We start from the raw sequence: 18,319 nt of genomic DNA on the forward strand, positions 1-18,319 counted from the left end.
TGCCACACGCATACGGCATACACCTTCCATTGATTACTCTTCAAGGATAAGAATTTCTTGATTTAGAAAGACACATGATAAGGATAAGTATAAGATTAAGAACTAAGCTAATACTTGTCTTAAATAAATCTCTATAGTCTAAGGTGGAGAAATCTTAATTTATACAAATTAGTCAATAGGTACCTGCACATGGGTAGACATAATTACATGACAACTTCTTTTTCTTTTTTTGGAAAGCAATAACACTAACCTACAGGTACGGAGTCACCATGATGCTATCATTGTCATCTCCATCAACAGTATTGTCCAAATTGCTGAAATAATAAGTCAATCTCGCTGTTTGTGACATGGCAATGTAACCGCGTCTTTTTTTCCAATATTTCCTGGTTTGGGATATTGAATTCTGTGGGTGAGTTGGTCAGCATCCGAGAAGACACGGACCTTATCGAGAATTCCATGTTGGCAAAGCAATGGTCGTGTTATCTAAATCACTTTGTCCTTTCATGGTTGGCTAAGTCAATCTAGACAATAACAAGCTTAAACTTTGTTAAACAATTAAGCATAGGACTCTGGCTTGGGGGAATGGAGTAGGTTAGACTGATTGGAAGCACATGCACTCAGTACAAGACAAACATGGTTTAAGACAAGAACATAAAGTGTAACTTAACTTGGGACGAACCCTTTTTTACAATTTACTATGAATGATGAACGGAAGGGAACCTCTATTGGCTGATCTCTTGGACAAGTTTCTCAAGTGCTTCAGTGGCGAGAGGAATGTATAAGCAATCTTCACCGTCCGAGTTTCTTCTGGTCTTGACCAACTCGTGGTCTTTAAATTCTGTGAGATGAGCATTTAGAGTGATCTGGCTGCTAACTAGAAACCGTTCTCGGCAGATTGTGTACAAGTTGTTAAACGGCATCCCTAGAAGAAGAGGGGAAATATTGATTTGTAATGCAAAAATTATAGAAAATTAGTAACATTCTTGTGATATGTGGTCACTTGCCTTCTTCATTGGGATGGGCTAGCTGATGATCTGCAAGCACTTTGAAAACACTCTGAGCATTTGGCGTCAAACTCTGTAAAACTATCGAAGCTGTCTTCACGGTTTGTGCACTGCCAGTGTGAGCGAGTATCAGAGGAAAGAACATTCCTTCAACCTTGTAGGGTGCATAGGTAGGAACATGGTACCAGTACCAATTGAACTGAGTGTGAACCATCTTCTTGTCCCATACTGACACATTGGAGGAATAGTGTCAAGATCAGGGTTTGACATAATCTGTATACTTGAAACAGGGAAAATAAAAGATTCCTTATATCTATCATATTTGATTGTTTAGCAATTTGAAAGAAATAGCTACAGTTTTTCAAACTCCAATTGGATTGGAATTCAGATGTCGGAGATCATCTCTGTGAAAGCAGCGTTTTCCAACAGTATTTGGGTACACCGACTTAAAAACTAACTACAGAACTCTGTAGGCTGGAATCAATATTAAAACTACCAAGAAATATGCTAGAGCATAGTTTGAACCATGCAACTAGCTAAAAGCAAAGGCCAAAGATCCGGTGGTCCCCATGGCAAAACTCTCTTTTATATTAGAATTATACTATGAGATGATACTTACAGAGAGGAGCATTCACATGATCAATGGAAGCTACCATGCGTATATGGGAGCAAGCTGCGAGTCTGGCAAGATATTGTTGAGTCTCAGAATCACGTAGTCCAGGCCCATCAATATTGTTAACTAAGACACAAACAAAACATTCATCATCCTCCAAATGTGGCCCATCAAGAAATGAGATCAGATCATCCATAGATCGGGTATGAAAGGGTTGCTGGTTTTTAGGAAGATTTTCCAAGGTACTTTTCCGCTGTGTTTTCAATTGATCCCAAAGGAGTTCGGCTAAAGTAACTGCAACCTACAAATTTCACATCCATGATCTGTTTAGCATCACAAAGATTATTACTGATTTTTCTCTTAACGTTTAGGATCCTTATTATGAGGATAAACTACTAACAGATATTATGAGGTATAGTAAATGATTCTACCCTTAGTAGGTTGCAGAAAGTGAATGCTTAAACTACAACCACAGCAAATTACTATTTGACGATAGATTATCTGAGGAAGGAATATTCACCATGCTTTACCAGAACTAGATTTAGCCCAGTCAAGTTCAGAATAATTTTAGACCAGCAATTATGACATTTGGGACTTATTAAACTCCAAATCATCTGAGGACAGCTGATAGCCAATTCCAACAATGAAAATCCAGAATTTAGCTCTGATCATCCTCTAGTGATTATCATATAACTTGCAGAAACTCGAACATGAATTGCACAATCAAGATTGGTGTAATGCGAATAAGAATTTTTCATGTGTTAGATTGCACAACCCAAAATTGTTATTCCAACAAGATATAGCAAATTCACATATTCCTAAAAGGAATTTCTGCACTGACTGTACCAAATTTTAATTGCAATTTGCAAGCACCGGATTTGATGCTTATACAACATGACACTGTATCTCTCTGCCATTAGTACCATCTAATATCGCAATGACAACGTCCTGCTCAGACTTATACACAGAATTCATCCCCGCCAACCAATGTGCAATACCTTCCAAGCAGTAGAAAGCTCAGAAGCACCCTAATAGAATACCAGTATCTTCTGTAACTAATAAGTAGAAAAGGCTGCATGTTAGATGCATTTTAACTCAACTCGTCCCCACCACAAATGCATTACTAGTACCATCCCAATCTTCTCTTCCATTTCTTTACTCCTCAATCAAGATTCAAAAGGACAATATAATCCCTGGTATAGCAATGGGATGCACAAAAAATGCCTTGATTTACTCCAATGCACCAAGACAAAAGAAGAAAGCACAAGCTTCACCATTGCATCACAGAGAAAAAACATAATAAAGTAAGGCGATCAACTTATCATAAAAAATCTATACCTGTTTAAGATTGACAGATTGAAGATACCCATTGATCACAACAACAGAATAATCAGTCAACGCGGTTGATGCAAAGTCTTCCATCAATGCCTTCTTTGACCCAAACCCATACATCAATAGCCCAAAACCACACCTTTTACACATAGGAATGGAAGCATTTCAACTCTCAAGTAAATAATTTCTAGAAAGAAACTCCATTCAAGCAAAAGAAACACCTAAAATTGGGGGAGAACCAGAAAAGGTACCTCAACACAAAGACCCATTCCGAGTATGAACTCTTATAACTATTTAACAAATCATTGATTTCTTTCTCGTGCTTTGGCTCAATGTTAGCATACGCTTCTCTTAGCTCCTGCAGGTACAGTGCAAAAGCTTCATTATTGCCGTAATCTAACAAAAAAGTTAAAGAATCATACCAACGGGCACCATGAAAAGACCTGTTCATCAACGAGATTGATCTCGGAGAGCTTGCGCGCCGATTTTTTGCCGGAACCGCGCAACTCCTTTGCTAAAAAGTAGTTTCTTGAGAACCCGAATTCCTCTTCCTCGATGTCATTGAACTCCATTCTAGAAATGTGAGGAGATGAGAAAGAAGGCAGTTGAGAGGGGGCAATCTGTACAACAGCAAATGCAAATGAGTGCCCTAATAATTTTCCCGCGTTTTTTCATGCTTGTCCTTTTCTTTTTCTTTTTTTTTTATTTATTTGCTCCTTCTCTCTTGGGGAATTATGTTCTCATAAATTTCTTATTAATATTGTATCATGGAAGAAGATAAAAATATATTTGATTGATCTTATTTACTTATAATTCCATTTCCCTATTTAACCATTCAAAAAGAAAACCCCATCTTCTATTTTATTCCATCACAAATTAAATAATATGATATTTTCGTAAAATCAAACTCATATATCAATTATTTATCACTCGTTGTTAGTTATATTTAACTCTAACAATTAATTTCTCTTACATATGTTACTACTTACAATACAATCATCGTATTACCTTCGTGGCTAAAAATGAGAGACAAGTTTATCAAAATAAGTAATGATGTTTTAATTTAATGATTAAAGTTGAGGTTCTATGAAAAAGTTTGATTTTATTAAATCTATATCTATATTTTATATATAAAAGTATGAATTTCTCGTGTGTTTGTTTTCATTGTGAAAAGACGTTTATATCCTTATTTAAATAATATTTTAAATTTTAAAATTAGTTCTAGAACATAAAATTCTATCAACAGAAGATTATTTAAGAGTCTTGATTCCTCTAAACTACTTGGACATTAATGATAAATATATCCAACGAAAAAACAAATACTATTTCTACATGATTAATTTTTAAAAGTTATTTTTAAATGTTAAAAATAGTAATTTAGGCACACTAAAATTTAAAATGAATAGCAGTAGAATAATATATTAAATACCAATATAAATTTCAAAAGTTAAATATATATATATATATATGAAAGAGTAAATATTATTAAATTTTAAATAAAAATTATCAATCTTATTAATTAAAAATACTTTTGAAAATTTTAAATTAGGTGGCTTCTAGCTAATTAATTTTGGAAACAAGTACATCTTTTGTCCCATATGCTACAGTCTTTTTTAATTTAGTCATATTTGTTACGATTTTCACATATTGTATTTCGTAAGTTAAAATTTTCTCAATTTTGATCCTCACATGCTTTCTTAGATCAATTAATAAAGGAATCATTAGCAACTTTTGTAAAAAAAAATTCGTTAATTATTGGGACATTGTCAGTTTAGTTCCATTTATTGTGATTTTCTCGCATTGCATCTCATAAGTTGAAAACTATCTCAATATTATCTTAGCATTTTTCGTACATTTTCTGTCCATTTATAGTTAATTGTTGGATGAGAAATGCATGTAAGAACTAACGTTGAGAAAAGTTTTAATTTACGAGATGCAATTTTCCCGGAAAATCTTAACAATGGGACTAAACTGAAAAAATCTCTAACATATTGGACTAAAAATAAGATTGTTCCTTGATTTTATTTTTATATGAATAGTAAAAAATTATTTTGAGATTGTACTTTAAAAAAAAAAAAAAAAGCACTCACTCGCTTTGAGTTAATGCTTTCAAGAACTACCTACCTAGAGAAAAAAGGAACCGAGTCTGGAGACTGGAGGCTGTCGGCGGAGGAAGGTGACTGCCTGAAATGTTGAGAACGGATGCCGCCATTAAAGTATAACAACTAAATTTTATTTTTTCATATCTGTTGTTATTTTTCTATTTCACTTTCAGCCGATATTTCATTTTTATAGTGTTTTAGTGTGTGTTGGGTATTTCACAACGGTAACAAAATTTGCACATTTACAACCCTATGTACTTTCAATTGGGCTGGCCGATCACAATCTTTTAAATTAAGTTCCAATAACAAATAAATAGACTGAAGACTGGGGCTGTCGGCGAAAGAAGGCGGCTGCCTGAGATGTTGAGAACTGATGCCCCCATTAAAATAGAACAAGTTAACAACAAAATTTTATTTTTTCATATTTGTTGTTATTTTTCTATTTCACTTTCAGCCGATATTCCATTTTTATAGTGTTTTAGTGTGTGTTGGATATTTCACAACGGTAACAAAATTTGCACATTTACAACCCTATGTACTTTCAATTGGGCTGGCCGATCACAATCTTTTAAATTAAAGTCCAATAACAAATAAATAGACTGGAGACTGGGGGCTGTCGACGGAGGAAGGCGGCTGCCTGAGATGTTAAGAACTGATGCCCCTGTTAAAATAGAACAAGTTAACAACAAAATTTTATTTTTTCATATTTGTTGTAATTTTTCTATTTCACTTTCAGCCGATATTCCATTTTTATAGTGTTTGAGTGTGTGTTGGGTATTTCACAATGGTAACAAAATTTGCACATTTACAACCCTATGTACTTTCAATTGAGTTGGCCGATCACAATCTTTAAAATTAAGGTCCAATAACAAATAAATAGACTGGAGACTGGGGACTGTCGGCGGAGGAAGGCGGCTGCCTGAGATGTTGAGAACTGATGCCCCCGTTAAAATAGAACAAGTTAACAGCAAAATTTTATGTTTTCATATTTCGTGTTATTTTTCTATTTCACTTTCAGCCGATATTCCAATTTTATAGTGTTTTAGTGTGTGTTGGGTATTTTATAACGGTAACAAAATTTGCACATTTACAACCCTATGTACTTTCAATTGGGCTGGCCGGTCACAATCGTTTAAATTAAGGTCCAATAACAAATAAATAGACTGGAGACTGAGGGCTGTCGGCGGAGGAAGGCGACTGCCTGAGATGTTGAGAACTGATGCCCCCGTTAAAATAGAACAAGTCAACAACAAAATTTTATTTTTTCATATTTGTTGTTATTTTTCTATTTCACTTTCAGCCGATATTCTATTTTTATAGTGTTTTAGTGTGTATTGGATATTTCACAACGGTAACAAAATTTGCACATTTACAACCCTATGTACTTTCAATTGGGCTGGCCGATCACAATCTTTTAAATTAAGGTCCAATAACAAATAGATAGACTGGAGACTGGGGCTGTCGGCGGAGGAAGGCGGCTGCTTGAGATGTTGAGAACTGATGCCCCTGTTAAAATAGAACAAGTTAACAAAAAAAAATTTATTTTTTCATATTTGTTGTTATTTTTCTATTTCACTTTCAGCCGTTATTCTATTTTTATAGTGTTTTAGTGTGTGTTGGGTATTTCACAACCGTAACAAAATTAGCACAATTACAACCCTATGTACTTTCAATTGGGCTGGCCGATCACAATTTTTTAAATTAAGGTTCAATACCAAATAAACAGACTGGAGACGGGGGGCTGTCGGCGGAGGAAGGCGGCTGCCTGAGATGTTGAGAACTGATGCCCCCGTTAAAATGGAACATATTAACAAAAAAAATTTATTTTTGTTATTTTTCTATTTCACTTTCAGCCGATATTCCATTTTTATAGTGTTTTAGTGTGTGTTGGATATTTCACAATGGTAACAAAATTTGCACATTTACAACCCTATGTACTTTCAATTTGGTTGGCCGATCACAATCTTTTAAATTAAGGTCCAATAACAAATAAATAGACTGGAGACTTGGGGCTGTCGGCGGAGGAAGGGGCCTGCCTGAGATGTTGAGAACTGATACCCCCGTTAAAATAGAACAAGTTAACAACAAAAATTTATTTTTTCATATTTGTTGTTATTTTTCTATTTCACTTTCAGCCGATATTCTATTTTTATAGTGTTTTAGTGTGTGTTGGGTATTTCACAACGGTAACAAAATTTGCACAATTACAACCCTATGTACTTTTCAATTGGGCTGGCCGATCACAATATTTTAAATTAAGGTACAATACCAAATAAATGGACTGGAGACGGGGGCTGTCGGCGGAGGAAGGCGGCTGCCTGAGATGTTGAGAACTGATGCCCCCGTTAAAATAGAACAAATTAACAACAAAATTTTATTTTTTCATATTTGTTGTTATTTTTCTATTTCACTTTCAGCCGATATTCTATTTTTATAGTGTTTGAGTGTGTGTTGGGTATTTCACAACGGTAATAAAATTTGCACATTTACAACCCTATGTACTTTCAATTGGACTGGCCGATCACAATCTTTTAAATTAAGGTCCAATAACAAATAAATAGACTGGAGACTTGGGGCTGTCGGCGGAGGAAGGCGGCTGCCTGAGATGTTGAGAACTGATGCCCCCGTTAAAATAGAACAAGCAAGTTAACAACAAAATTTTATTTTTTCATATTTATTGTTATTTTTCTATTTTACTTTCAACCGATATTCCATTTTTATAGTGTTTTAGTGTGTGTTGGGTATTTCAATACGGTAACAAAATTTGCATATTTACAACCCTATTCTACTTTCAATTGGACTGGTCGGTCACAATCTTTTAAATTAAGGTCCAATAACAAATAAATATTGGGCTTTAATGGATAAAATGAGTTTGTCATAACTTGGACCACCTGTTATTATTTGGCATTTGTAAAATATATCTACATTTTTTTAGGTTATAACTATAATTATGCAAAAAATTTATATAAATTCTTTCAAAGTATAATATATAACACTTTTTCAAAATGATGTATCTATAATTTTATAAATTACAAAATATATTAATATATTTAAATTTAATTTCAATGAATGTTAATATAATTTACCTGCATATCAAAAAAAACAAAGAAGAGTTATTTTGGTAATCAAACAAAAAAAAGAAGAATCCCTATATAGAATTCATAATTATGTATTCTCCACTACTTTGAATTTATGAAATATTACTATCACTAATATTATTGGTTGATTGTATACTTATCACATCACGTTTTATTTCTTTTAATGCTATCTATTGTTATAATTATTATTATGTTAAATTATAAAGGATTTTTATTAAGTTTTCTATAATTACAAATATCTCTTATTATTAAAAAAAAATACATTTAAGCGAAAAAACACTAAAATTACTTAGCATTGAATGAGAAGGCATTGACATCCCACAATTCTAATTCAAAATCACTTAGAAAATTATTAACAGACAATACAACAAGAGCCCCAACATACAAAACGACTGCACATCAATCCATTATGCATCAATACGACGACAACTTTTCACAAAATAAAAAATAAGAAATGAAGATCGTTAGATCAAATGGTCCAAATCTTTACTGTAACTACGAACTTGGGCATTTATAGTTAGTAGTATAAAGTAGTTGGGTTGATGATGCAGAATCATAAATAGATATATAATAAAATTCAGATTCTATTTGATCGAATTTAAATATATTATGTGATTGGTATTGATTTTATGATTTTAGATAAAAATAAAATGCCGAAAAAGGTATATTCTCTCAACGAAATTGAAAAGTCAATCCAAACAAGGTCTAAAGTGGAAATTTCTTTTACAAGGACCAAACCACCAGCACATTTTAGCATAAAAGGTGGGGAACCCTCCGCGCACGTTAGAGACATCCGTCACGTAGCGTAATCACAACTAGAATTTACCCATAGTCATCATTATTTAGTAACTAAACCCCAATTAAAGCAATTAAGTGAAAAAGCAAACAGCGTAATAATGAAAAAGAGTAGATTTTCTCTTAATTGGCTTCATCGCCCCTCCACGTACATTGTTTGATAAATCTGAGACCTGCCCACTGCCCAGCAAAAGAAAGGAATAAAGGGATTGATTGGTACGAAGGATCCCGTTTTCATCCATTTAGAACCGAGCAAGAATCTCCAGAAAACCTTCCCCGAAGTTGCTCTCCTTTGTCTTCGATAAAAAACGCAGAAACCTAGAGGGATATATATATATATAGAGAGAGAAGAGAGAGAGAGAGTGGGAATGAGGTGGAGAAGAAATTGAATGAGAAGGGAGAGATTGGGGTCCGATGGCGAGAGGAGAGTGGGGGCATAATGGAAGGTGTTCATACAAGAGGACAACTATCATTGTTTGTTCCGTCAACATTGTTGTTGCTCTCTATGTGCTCCAATCTCTTTACACTTCTCTTTACATGTACCCGTTCAGTGATTCTCAGTCCAGTAAGAGCTTGTTGCGAATTTTTGAATTTTTCGGGATTTCTTGTCTGCCCTTTTGTTGATTTTGGATTTTCATGGGAGCCCATCAGAGAACTTTGTTAATTTTGGGAATTTCTTAGAGTGAAATGACTGGTTTTTGTGGAAAATCTAGGTCTTTGCGGCACTTAGACCTTAGTGTCTTGATACTGATGATTTTCTTGATGCCCACGTTGTTGATTTATTTATCTTATTATAGTGACCAAATGTGGGACTTTTGTTGTCTGGTGGAGTGTATAAGTAGCTATTGCCTTGTTTAGGTAATTAGAAACTACTGCCGAACACTATGATAGCTGATTAAAGCTTCAAGTTCTGATTTATATGAGTCGTTGAAAGTCATCACCTTTTGATTTCTTTTAAGAAACTTTTTGGCTGACTTTCGGTTACACTGTGCTGAAATTTTGTTCTTGTTACTCCTTGTCGACTTTTACAGCATTTAAGTACACTGCAAATCAGATTAGGAAAATGGAAGAGTCAAATCAAATACGAAGAGCATCAGAACCCACAGAACTTATTAAACTGGTGAGATTTAATGCTAGGTTTTGGAAGTACTCAGGATGATTGTGTTATTATTGACTCCAATCTGTATATATGTTGTCAATGGTTGTGTTGTCTTCGCTTTTATTATTTGATGACGGGTATCTTGTTTGTGGTTGAAGGTGTCACAGTTAAAGAAGAAAATTGCAAGTGAAGAAAGAGTGTTGGAATTGCCTCAAAGTTTGAAACAGAAGTTGATAAATGAGATCCTAGATAGGTTAAGAAGCTTAGATGCTGCTGCCAATGCAACATTGCAACGAGGTGGGTGTACCATTGATTTTCCTATTTTGTTTTGGCTGACACGCTTACCTAATTTCTTTTTTGTCGTTTGTTGAATTTTAGTAGCATGTGTAGCAATCTAGAGATGTTGACTTGTAAAGTTTTAAGACTCTGTTTAGAAGTGGAAAGATCGTAGATTTGAGTCTTGAGGAATGGCGATCTATGAGTATTTTCAAGTAGGAAGGATTAGGCAAGGGACAGATTGGGATAAGTATGGGAGATCCTTCAAATTTTGGTCAAGACAAGGCAAAGGGGACGGAAGGAGGGTAGATAAATCCATCCATGCTTAGCATAATTTTTCGGTCCACTCAACTTTAGCAGACACAGATGAATCCTGTGGTACCGAACTGCGTGAAAGCTAGTTTTATTGTAACCTTTGGGTCATTTGAATTTATTGATACCCTTTCCTGTCCGTCAAGATAACAAACACATCTTAAATGCTTTGGGGTTCGTGTTGGTTGTGAAATTTAGATTTGTGTGGACACTGTGGAGGAAATACAAATTTAGACACGACGAATTCAAGCGTAACAGAGTGAATCAATAGTGTCACTAGATTTATACATGCTTTAGTACTGTAACCTAAAACCCTGTCAAAAAGCATAGAAGGAAGAAGCAAGTAGATAACTACGGTTTTCATTTTCTGTGATGTACTTTGGCGATAGATTGGCACTTCTTCAATATTTTGTTTCATGAGTAGCTAACTATCTCCCTTCTTACAGAGATTTTCTGCTCTAGCATGACCCTTGATTTGACCATCATTAGACAGTTGTCTCTTATAGAGTTCGTTGGCTTTTAGTATGACCAATATGAAAAGCAGTTAGAACTCAGAAACCTTGGAGTGTAATGTTGATAAGGAAACCCCTCTACTATGGTTCTAGGTTGTCTTCTTTTAATCACTTTATATGTGTGTGACCCAGTTCACTGATTTATGACCCCATAAAGCATGCATAGAAAAGAGTATGCCAAGTCCAGGGTTCTAGAGAAAGCGCATGTTGTCTTTCAAAGCCATATTTTTCCTCTTTTTACATAAGGTCTAACTTGATGTTGAAAGGAGTATCATTGTTATAGGTTTTTTCTTTTCATTTCCCTTTTTTGATTGCTGGATCTCTTGAATTAATATGACAACAGAAACAATAAACAAAAAATTTTCCTTACATTGTGCCACCATTTATACAATCAAACCTCGACTTCTAGGCCAAAAGATTGTTCTTTTGTGATGAATGAATGCATGTGCAGGACTTGTTATTGTTTTTTCTTGCAGAACTGCCTAGATATAAATCAGATGTAGGAAGAGAATCCAAATAAATCACCCAAGTGTTCATACAAATAGTGCAGTGTAAGGCTATAAAAATCATAAGATGATGATGGACAAGGACTGGAATTGGAGTGATAGATATTTTATGTTTGGTTATCATGATTATTCAGAATTATCTTAATGGTCTTGCATTTTTTGGAATTTTTTTTTCTTCCTAAGACGGGTGGTTTTACATATTTCTTTCATGGTATAATGGTTAATAATATCTAGTTTTTTTTTTGTTTTTTTCATATTTAATTGTTCATGTCTAATTGATGTTAAAAGATATTGATTATGGGTCTATGGCTATATAATTTATTTATGCTAATACGCACCTTTCTCTAAAAAGGGCGCACGGCACCATGCGCCTTTTAACAACTATGAGAAGAATTGGACCTTCAAAACTGTACTTTCTGAACTTACAAAGTGCTAGGGTGAACTTGAGCTTGAAACTGATGAAGGCACTTTATTAGGTTAGTTACTGCATCCCCTGTTTCTTTATCTTCTTTAACTATTTGATTACTGATGTTCATATTGATCCATTATTTTATGAACAAACCTGGCCAGAGCTGTGTAATTATGGTTTACGTCTATTATTATTACAAAGGAAAGAAATATGGAGAGGAAAATAGGTAACATAAACAATGTTTTGCCTTTTTGATACCATTAACTTTGCTGCCATTCTTGTAAGTTTCACCTGCATTGTCGGGTATCCTTGAAGACATTCAAATGGAATTATGAATATAATGTTGGTAGGAATGAAGAAAATAAGCTTCAAAATGAAATTTTGAGTCTTAGTTGCCCTTCCGTGAGCCGTTGATGTACTTTAGCCTTTGACATTGTATATTAAGCTGTTTAGTCCTCTGCAACTAGTACATTTCCTCTTATATATCAAGTTTATGTTTCCCTGCCAGGTGTACATTGATAAAAGAGAACTGAATCAAAACAAATCCGAATCATAAGTTATGCTCTTGATCCGAGATAGAAGTGATTTTTGCAGGAGAGAACAAAATATAATGCTTCTAAACAAAAGGTCTAATATATGAAGTCAACTGACTCACATGGAATAGGGGTGAGTTTTCATCAAGCTGGTCGCTTGAGTCTATAGGCTATCTCTCCTATCCGCTTTTCTAGAAGGTCTACTTTCAGACCAGACCAAGCCTTTAGGTTGTTTAAGCAGGTTTGGGCTAGGTCGTTGTTTATGTGCTTCTAGGTCTTAGTCCTGCTAATCCAAATGATTAGACTGAGGACTCGGAATCCTACCTTTCGTTTGGGAGGTAAGTAATAAGGCTTTAGCAGCAACTAGGAGTATCAAATAGTTTGAGAACTTTAAACTAATTGGAGAACACCTAACTCTTTGTCCTAAAGGCAGTTGGTTTTGCACATAGCATGAACATCTACTTTTTGGACATTCTGAATAAGGAAAACTGTTTTCCACTTTTATTTCCCTAAAACATAGAAATCAAAATAACTCAACCAGAACGTGGCTTTTATTAGTGGATATACTGGGATTCACAGACAACTGAACCGCATCATTAGGAGGTTTAATGGAAGATTGACTGATATGATAGGATTAGGTAAGTGGTCATCTATGTGACATGATGGCTTCATGGACAAAAATAAGTAGGATTCCAACACTAGATTCAATATAGCATTGTGAAACTTCACACAATGGAAGGTTGTTTAGATGAGTGTTGTTCCAGAAGGTTGTATATGGTTGGAGGTGTAGTCCAATCTGTGCATCATGATGGTGATGTTTTGTGGCTACGAACTCCTCAAGCCCCTTTATAGAATGTGGAAACTAAAATGTTCTGTGTCAGTGGAACAGTAGTCTTCAGAGAATATTTGCTAATGTTTCCACATTTCTTTCAAAGGGTTGACACAATTCTAAAAGTGCTGAAGGGCACATCTGAGCAGAAGCTGATTCCAATAGTTTGTATTCACTTGATGCCCTTTTTACCCCGCAGAATTGGAAACTTCAGTCCTGTGTTAAATAGTGATCAAGAAATTAAACAGCTTCTTAAACCTCAGCTGATCAAAACACACAAAATTTGTTGATCTTCAAACATCAACATGTTCTCTGTCTCTTTATGCTGTGAGTTCCAGTATACCATTCCACTATTTGATGCCTTTTGCATGCTCTTTCTGTTTAACAGAGGCTATTGATTCCTGGCGCAAGAAAAAATTAAGAGAAGTTAAGAAATTTATTCGCGGGAAGACCTTAAATTCTACAATTTTGCCTGAGGAAGCTGGTATGACCAGTCTATAAAGTACTAGTCGTTTGGATTTATTTTGGCATCTGATATATATAGTTGATATAAAATGTAATTCACTGTAATCAATCTGCAGGTGCTGTTGCAAAGGCTTTAAGTTCTGACTGGGTTGAGTTGTCAGAACAGATTGGTCTCTGGATTCCTATTGAAATCGTTAACAAGGAACATGATGACAAACCTGAGGGTGAAGAGGATTTTGGTAATGCTTGCATTTCTCTGTTATATCTTAAGATTTGTTACTTTCTCAAACTCCACTGACTGTCTCCTTGTTGGGTCTAAATTTTACTGTAACTACAAGAGTCTATTTTCTTTTATGGATTAATTAGATTGATATATGCGAATTGTAGAAAAAGTAAGTTTCTGCTTTTGCCCATTGACAAGCATTATTAGTCTTCACTGAGATTCATTTCCATTGTCCAGACGAGGAAATCTTACCAGGCAGAAAGCTACCTCCTGAATGCCATGCTGAACTTCACACTGATTACGATGGTGCTGCTGTCAGATGGGGTCTTACCCACCATAAGGAGTCTGCTTATGATTGTTGTATGGCATGTTTGGATCAAGCTAAACGTGCCAAACCTGGTGAAATGAAATGCAATATATGGGTTTACTGCCCATCTGAGACTGGTTGCTACTCTCCAGATATTTACGAACACAAAAATCAAGAATGCTGGCTAAAATACGTGAGTTTGCACCCGTTTTTATGAATTTCATTTCCCTTGTGTGTTTGTTCAGAAAAATAAGTCTCGGAACTATCCCTTGTTCTTGGTTTATTGTTTCTGCAGTCAGAGAAGCCGAAATTGAATTTTAAGGACACGTACTCTGAATCATATCGAGACTCACATCCAAAAGCACCCGTTGTTGTTCCATGGGTATCTGGTGTCGTCAGCGTGTGAATTATTTTATGCTAACAAATTGGCAGCAAAGCTGAAGGGTTAGGTGGGCGGCGATGTGGGTTGAGTTCTCGTTTTGTACCACACGATAGTTAGGTTGGTGCTGTTGGCTTTTAAAATTGGAAAGCCTGAGTACCATTTGTTATTGTTGAGGAGAAGATTGAAGACATGCGAAAGCTATTTTGCTTCCATGTATCATGAGAAATTTGTTTCACTATAATTGACACACAAGTAGACTCTAAATCAGATGTTGTATATTAACATTCTCTTTTAATGACACTGATTGATTTTCCTACCAAGTCAGTATGAAGGCACAACAAAAAGCAGTGTGATTGTGTGTGTGTGTCTGTGAAGTAGTTGAATCTCTTTAACATTTCTATGAGTATTAAACACATGTTACATTCAGTTCGTTGTTCATTGTGTGTGTGAATAATCGACCCATATCTCTTATTTTCCGCAGATTGGTATGTGTCATCTAATGGAATTATTGTTGTTGTTATTATTTGTATTACATTTGAATTATTTAACTTATCATTAGGTGTGCGATAGTATTTTGCACGAATTATATCAGTAAATTTTATTTTTGAATAATTATGATTCAAGATGAATAATTTGTGTAGCAAAATGATTTTCATGGTACATAATTCCCTACTTTCATGAATATATTAAATTATTTTCTAAAAATTTATGATAAATAATTAGTCCAAAAATTGTAAATAGAAATGCAATTCTATGAGTATATAAAATTTTGGATGAAAAAAACAAAATATTTTTATTTTATCTTGGTTGATATAGGTATATCATTAAATCTTGCACATGAAATATTAGATCCTCCCAACCATATCAAATGAGTGATGTAAATTAAGTTGATCAATATTACAATAAAAATAAACCCCTCAAATTTTCATTAATTATGGTTGTTCCTTTTTAAGCATTAAATTTATTCTTGTTATGAAAAATAAGTTACCAATATAAGTAAAAATAGATTAAGTGAAATTACCAGTCTGTGGCATATAAATCCCTAATTCATAATGTTTGTCTTATCAAATCCCTAATTCTCCAAATCCTATACTTCTCCCTCAGCCCTTTTTCCCGTGCAGCACCTTCACGTAGAGCAATCGTCTCTCGTGGTCTCTGTATCGAGGTCTGCTCTAATCTGGGCTTTCTCCTCTACTTTCTTCGTTTTTGTGCTCACAAGTTCTTGTGAAGCTGGTGAAAACTGCGCCACCATTCTCGTTTCCATTTTGGTTGTTTAATTCGATACTTTGAACAATTAATATGTACCCTTTGGACCATCCAAAGAATATTTTAGGTCTTGAATGTTTTTCCTTTTGTTGTCCTATTGAGTACTATTTTCAAGATGTTGCATGGATACGTGAAATGTCTAAATTTGTGATAATATGTATACTGTGATTTGTGAAGAATAGGGCTTTGAGTAAGGTTGAAATCATTGATGATCACTAGATGTGTAGTATGTATTAGACTTACTAATATGTTGCATAAGTTTCATTAATCCTGTGGTTGTTATTGGAAACAATGCATTGGGTTTATCTTATTCTGCGATGTTGAAATTTATACAAGTTTTGGTCTAACAGTCTTACAGTTTGAATAATGATCAATTATGTCTAGTATTCATGCAGTATGATACAAACATGGGCAATGATGGTTAGTTCCCTGTTTTCATATTTATGATTAAAATTTCTACTTTTCATTTATTTTAGACTGTGATAGAGACTATACTTCTTTGAAATTAGATACTCTGTGATGTCTTGATTTGGGTGTTTTAGCATATGGTAGAGATCTCTTTCTTCCATGAAGTTTTCAAGCCTCTTCGTTTTTAACAGTCTTGTCTTTACTCCTTTGGGATTGGTTGAGTTGAATGGAAAAGTTTCAATTTTTTGAAAGTTTGTAACAGCTTTTGGTGGGCGTTTGGGTTTGATAGGCAATATGACAAAGACTACCTTTGTCAAAATCAGAAGCCACCAAAGCTCACTTCTTCATATCGCCTTCTCAAAAATCAATATTTTCAAATTACTTTCTGAAGGTTGCAATGAGAGTGTGGTTGATCTGATTTATAGTCCTTATCCATCACCATTTATATCTTAGGCTGTGAAGAAAAGCAGCTTTGAACTTTGTTTTTAGGTCCTAATAACTATTCTACGTGACAAATCTGTGGCTGGAGTGAGTGCGCTGGCTGTCCAAGATGCCTGGTCACACACAATCACTTGTGTGGATGTGTGATAGTAAGAGCCCAGTTATCAGATGGAGTTTGTTAGGACTTAGTAATAAATTCAAATGGTGCTCTATTCTCTTATGTTTTCTGGTGGAATATATAGTTTTAGCAGTTAATGAGGCTAAGTTAAGCAACAATACTTGATGTTCACTCATTGAAGAATGTCGTCTTGTGTCACTTTTAGCATTGTTTTTGTATATCTGTTCTCCTGCTTGTTGAATTATTAATCGAACTTAATGTTGATGCTCCTGCAGCATAAAAAATTTAGACGCAAGATTGGTCAGTCATGATACTGAGCAATAATTTAAGCCAGAAAACCCATTATGAGATTATTGGTGTGAAGGAAGATGCCAGTCTTGAGGAAATCCGTAAAACTTATCGATCTTCCATTCTCAATTATCATCCAGATAAGCTGCAGAAGACATGTGAAACATCTAATCCAGAACCTGAATTGCAGAATAGATTTTTAGAGGTGCAAAGGGCATGGGAAACCCTAGCCGATCCAAGATCACGAGCACTTTATGACTGTGAACTGCGAACAATGAGACAGGATGCTGTAACTGCAGATGATGTCAGCTTAGAGGATATGACTATTGAAGATGCTGGCAGCTGCTTTGAACTTTCCTACTGCTGCAGATGTGGTGATTATTTCTCAGTTGATTCTCCCGAGTTAACTGAAATGGGTTATCGGTTTTTGAGGAATGGGAATAAAATTTGTTTACAGACCCCAGGATCTTTACCCACATCTGTCATTCTACCATGTGGGTCTTGCTCCCTTAAAGTCCGGTTACATATTGATGCCAATATTACACTCCAGACTGAGTAGCTGATTTAATGTCCTCATTCATTCAATTTGCACTTTAGCAGGTGGTATGGTGCTTGAAGTGCGTTTTCTTGATGAATGATACCATTATTTCCTTAAATCATGAGACTGAGTTTCCTAGTAACTTGCTTCCTTCCTCACTGTCTTCGTGTATAATGCCATAATTACACTGCTCCCGTCAAGTATTATTTGACGTTTTTACCTTGAGTTCCATGAGGGAGAAAAACGTTAGACTTACTAAACTTCTCAACATGTCTAATGCTACAACTTTTTCATAATGTTTGGATTTGTTTCTTTGAGTGTTTTGTTGTGTTTTGTGGAGATAGAGAGAAAAAAATAAAGATAAATAAGTGTGTGTTAAAGATAATATGCATGTTTGGATTTGTTTTTAGAGATAATTTAAAATAAGTATTGTATGTTTAATGTTGTGTTTTTAGAGACAAAA

At 34.7% G+C, this 18,319-nt stretch overlaps 3 protein-coding genes across 3 annotated transcripts; 2 read left to right on the forward strand and 1 right to left on the reverse strand.

The window, feature by feature from the left end:
- Positions 1 to 522: 522 nt before the first annotated feature.
- Positions 523 to 3,642, reverse strand: ORC2 (origin recognition complex second largest subunit 2). Its single transcript, XM_011076147.3, has 6 exons — positions 3,393 to 3,642; positions 3,201 to 3,307; positions 2,956 to 3,088; positions 1,624 to 1,918; positions 1,005 to 1,232; positions 523 to 922 (listed from the first exon to the last, which is right to left on the reverse strand). The coding sequence occupies exons 1-6, from the start codon at positions 3,519 to 3,521 to the stop codon at positions 723 to 725; spliced, it is 1,092 nt and encodes a 363-aa protein (XP_011074449.1). The 5' UTR covers positions 3,522 to 3,642; the 3' UTR covers positions 523 to 722.
- A 5,397-nt stretch (positions 3,643 to 9,039) lies between these two features.
- Positions 9,040 to 15,117, forward strand: LOC105159179 (dimethylallyl, adenosine tRNA methylthiotransferase). The gene is made up of 7 exons (XM_011076148.3): positions 9,040 to 9,509; positions 9,976 to 10,064; positions 10,202 to 10,340; positions 13,809 to 13,904; positions 14,002 to 14,124; positions 14,346 to 14,608; positions 14,711 to 15,117. The coding sequence occupies exons 1-7, from the start codon at positions 9,359 to 9,361 to the stop codon at positions 14,819 to 14,821; spliced, it is 972 nt and encodes a 323-aa protein (XP_011074450.3). The 5' UTR covers positions 9,040 to 9,358; the 3' UTR covers positions 14,822 to 15,117.
- A 696-nt stretch (positions 15,118 to 15,813) lies between these two features.
- On the forward strand, positions 15,814 to 18,152 carry LOC105159180 (uncharacterized). The gene is made up of 2 exons (XM_011076149.3): positions 15,814 to 15,962; positions 17,306 to 18,152. The coding sequence occupies exon 2, from the start codon at positions 17,338 to 17,340 to the stop codon at positions 17,875 to 17,877; it is 540 nt and encodes a 179-aa protein (XP_011074451.1). The 5' UTR covers positions 15,814 to 15,962; positions 17,306 to 17,337; the 3' UTR covers positions 17,878 to 18,152.
- The last annotated feature ends 167 nt before the right edge of the window (positions 18,153 to 18,319 follow it).

This window comes from Sesamum indicum, linkage group LG3, assembly GCF_026168435.1.
Source record: "Sesamum indicum cultivar Baizhima isolate 11 linkage group LG3, ASM2616843v1, whole genome shotgun sequence".
NCBI classification, from domain to species: domain Eukaryota; kingdom Viridiplantae; phylum Streptophyta; class Magnoliopsida; order Lamiales; family Pedaliaceae; genus Sesamum; species Sesamum indicum.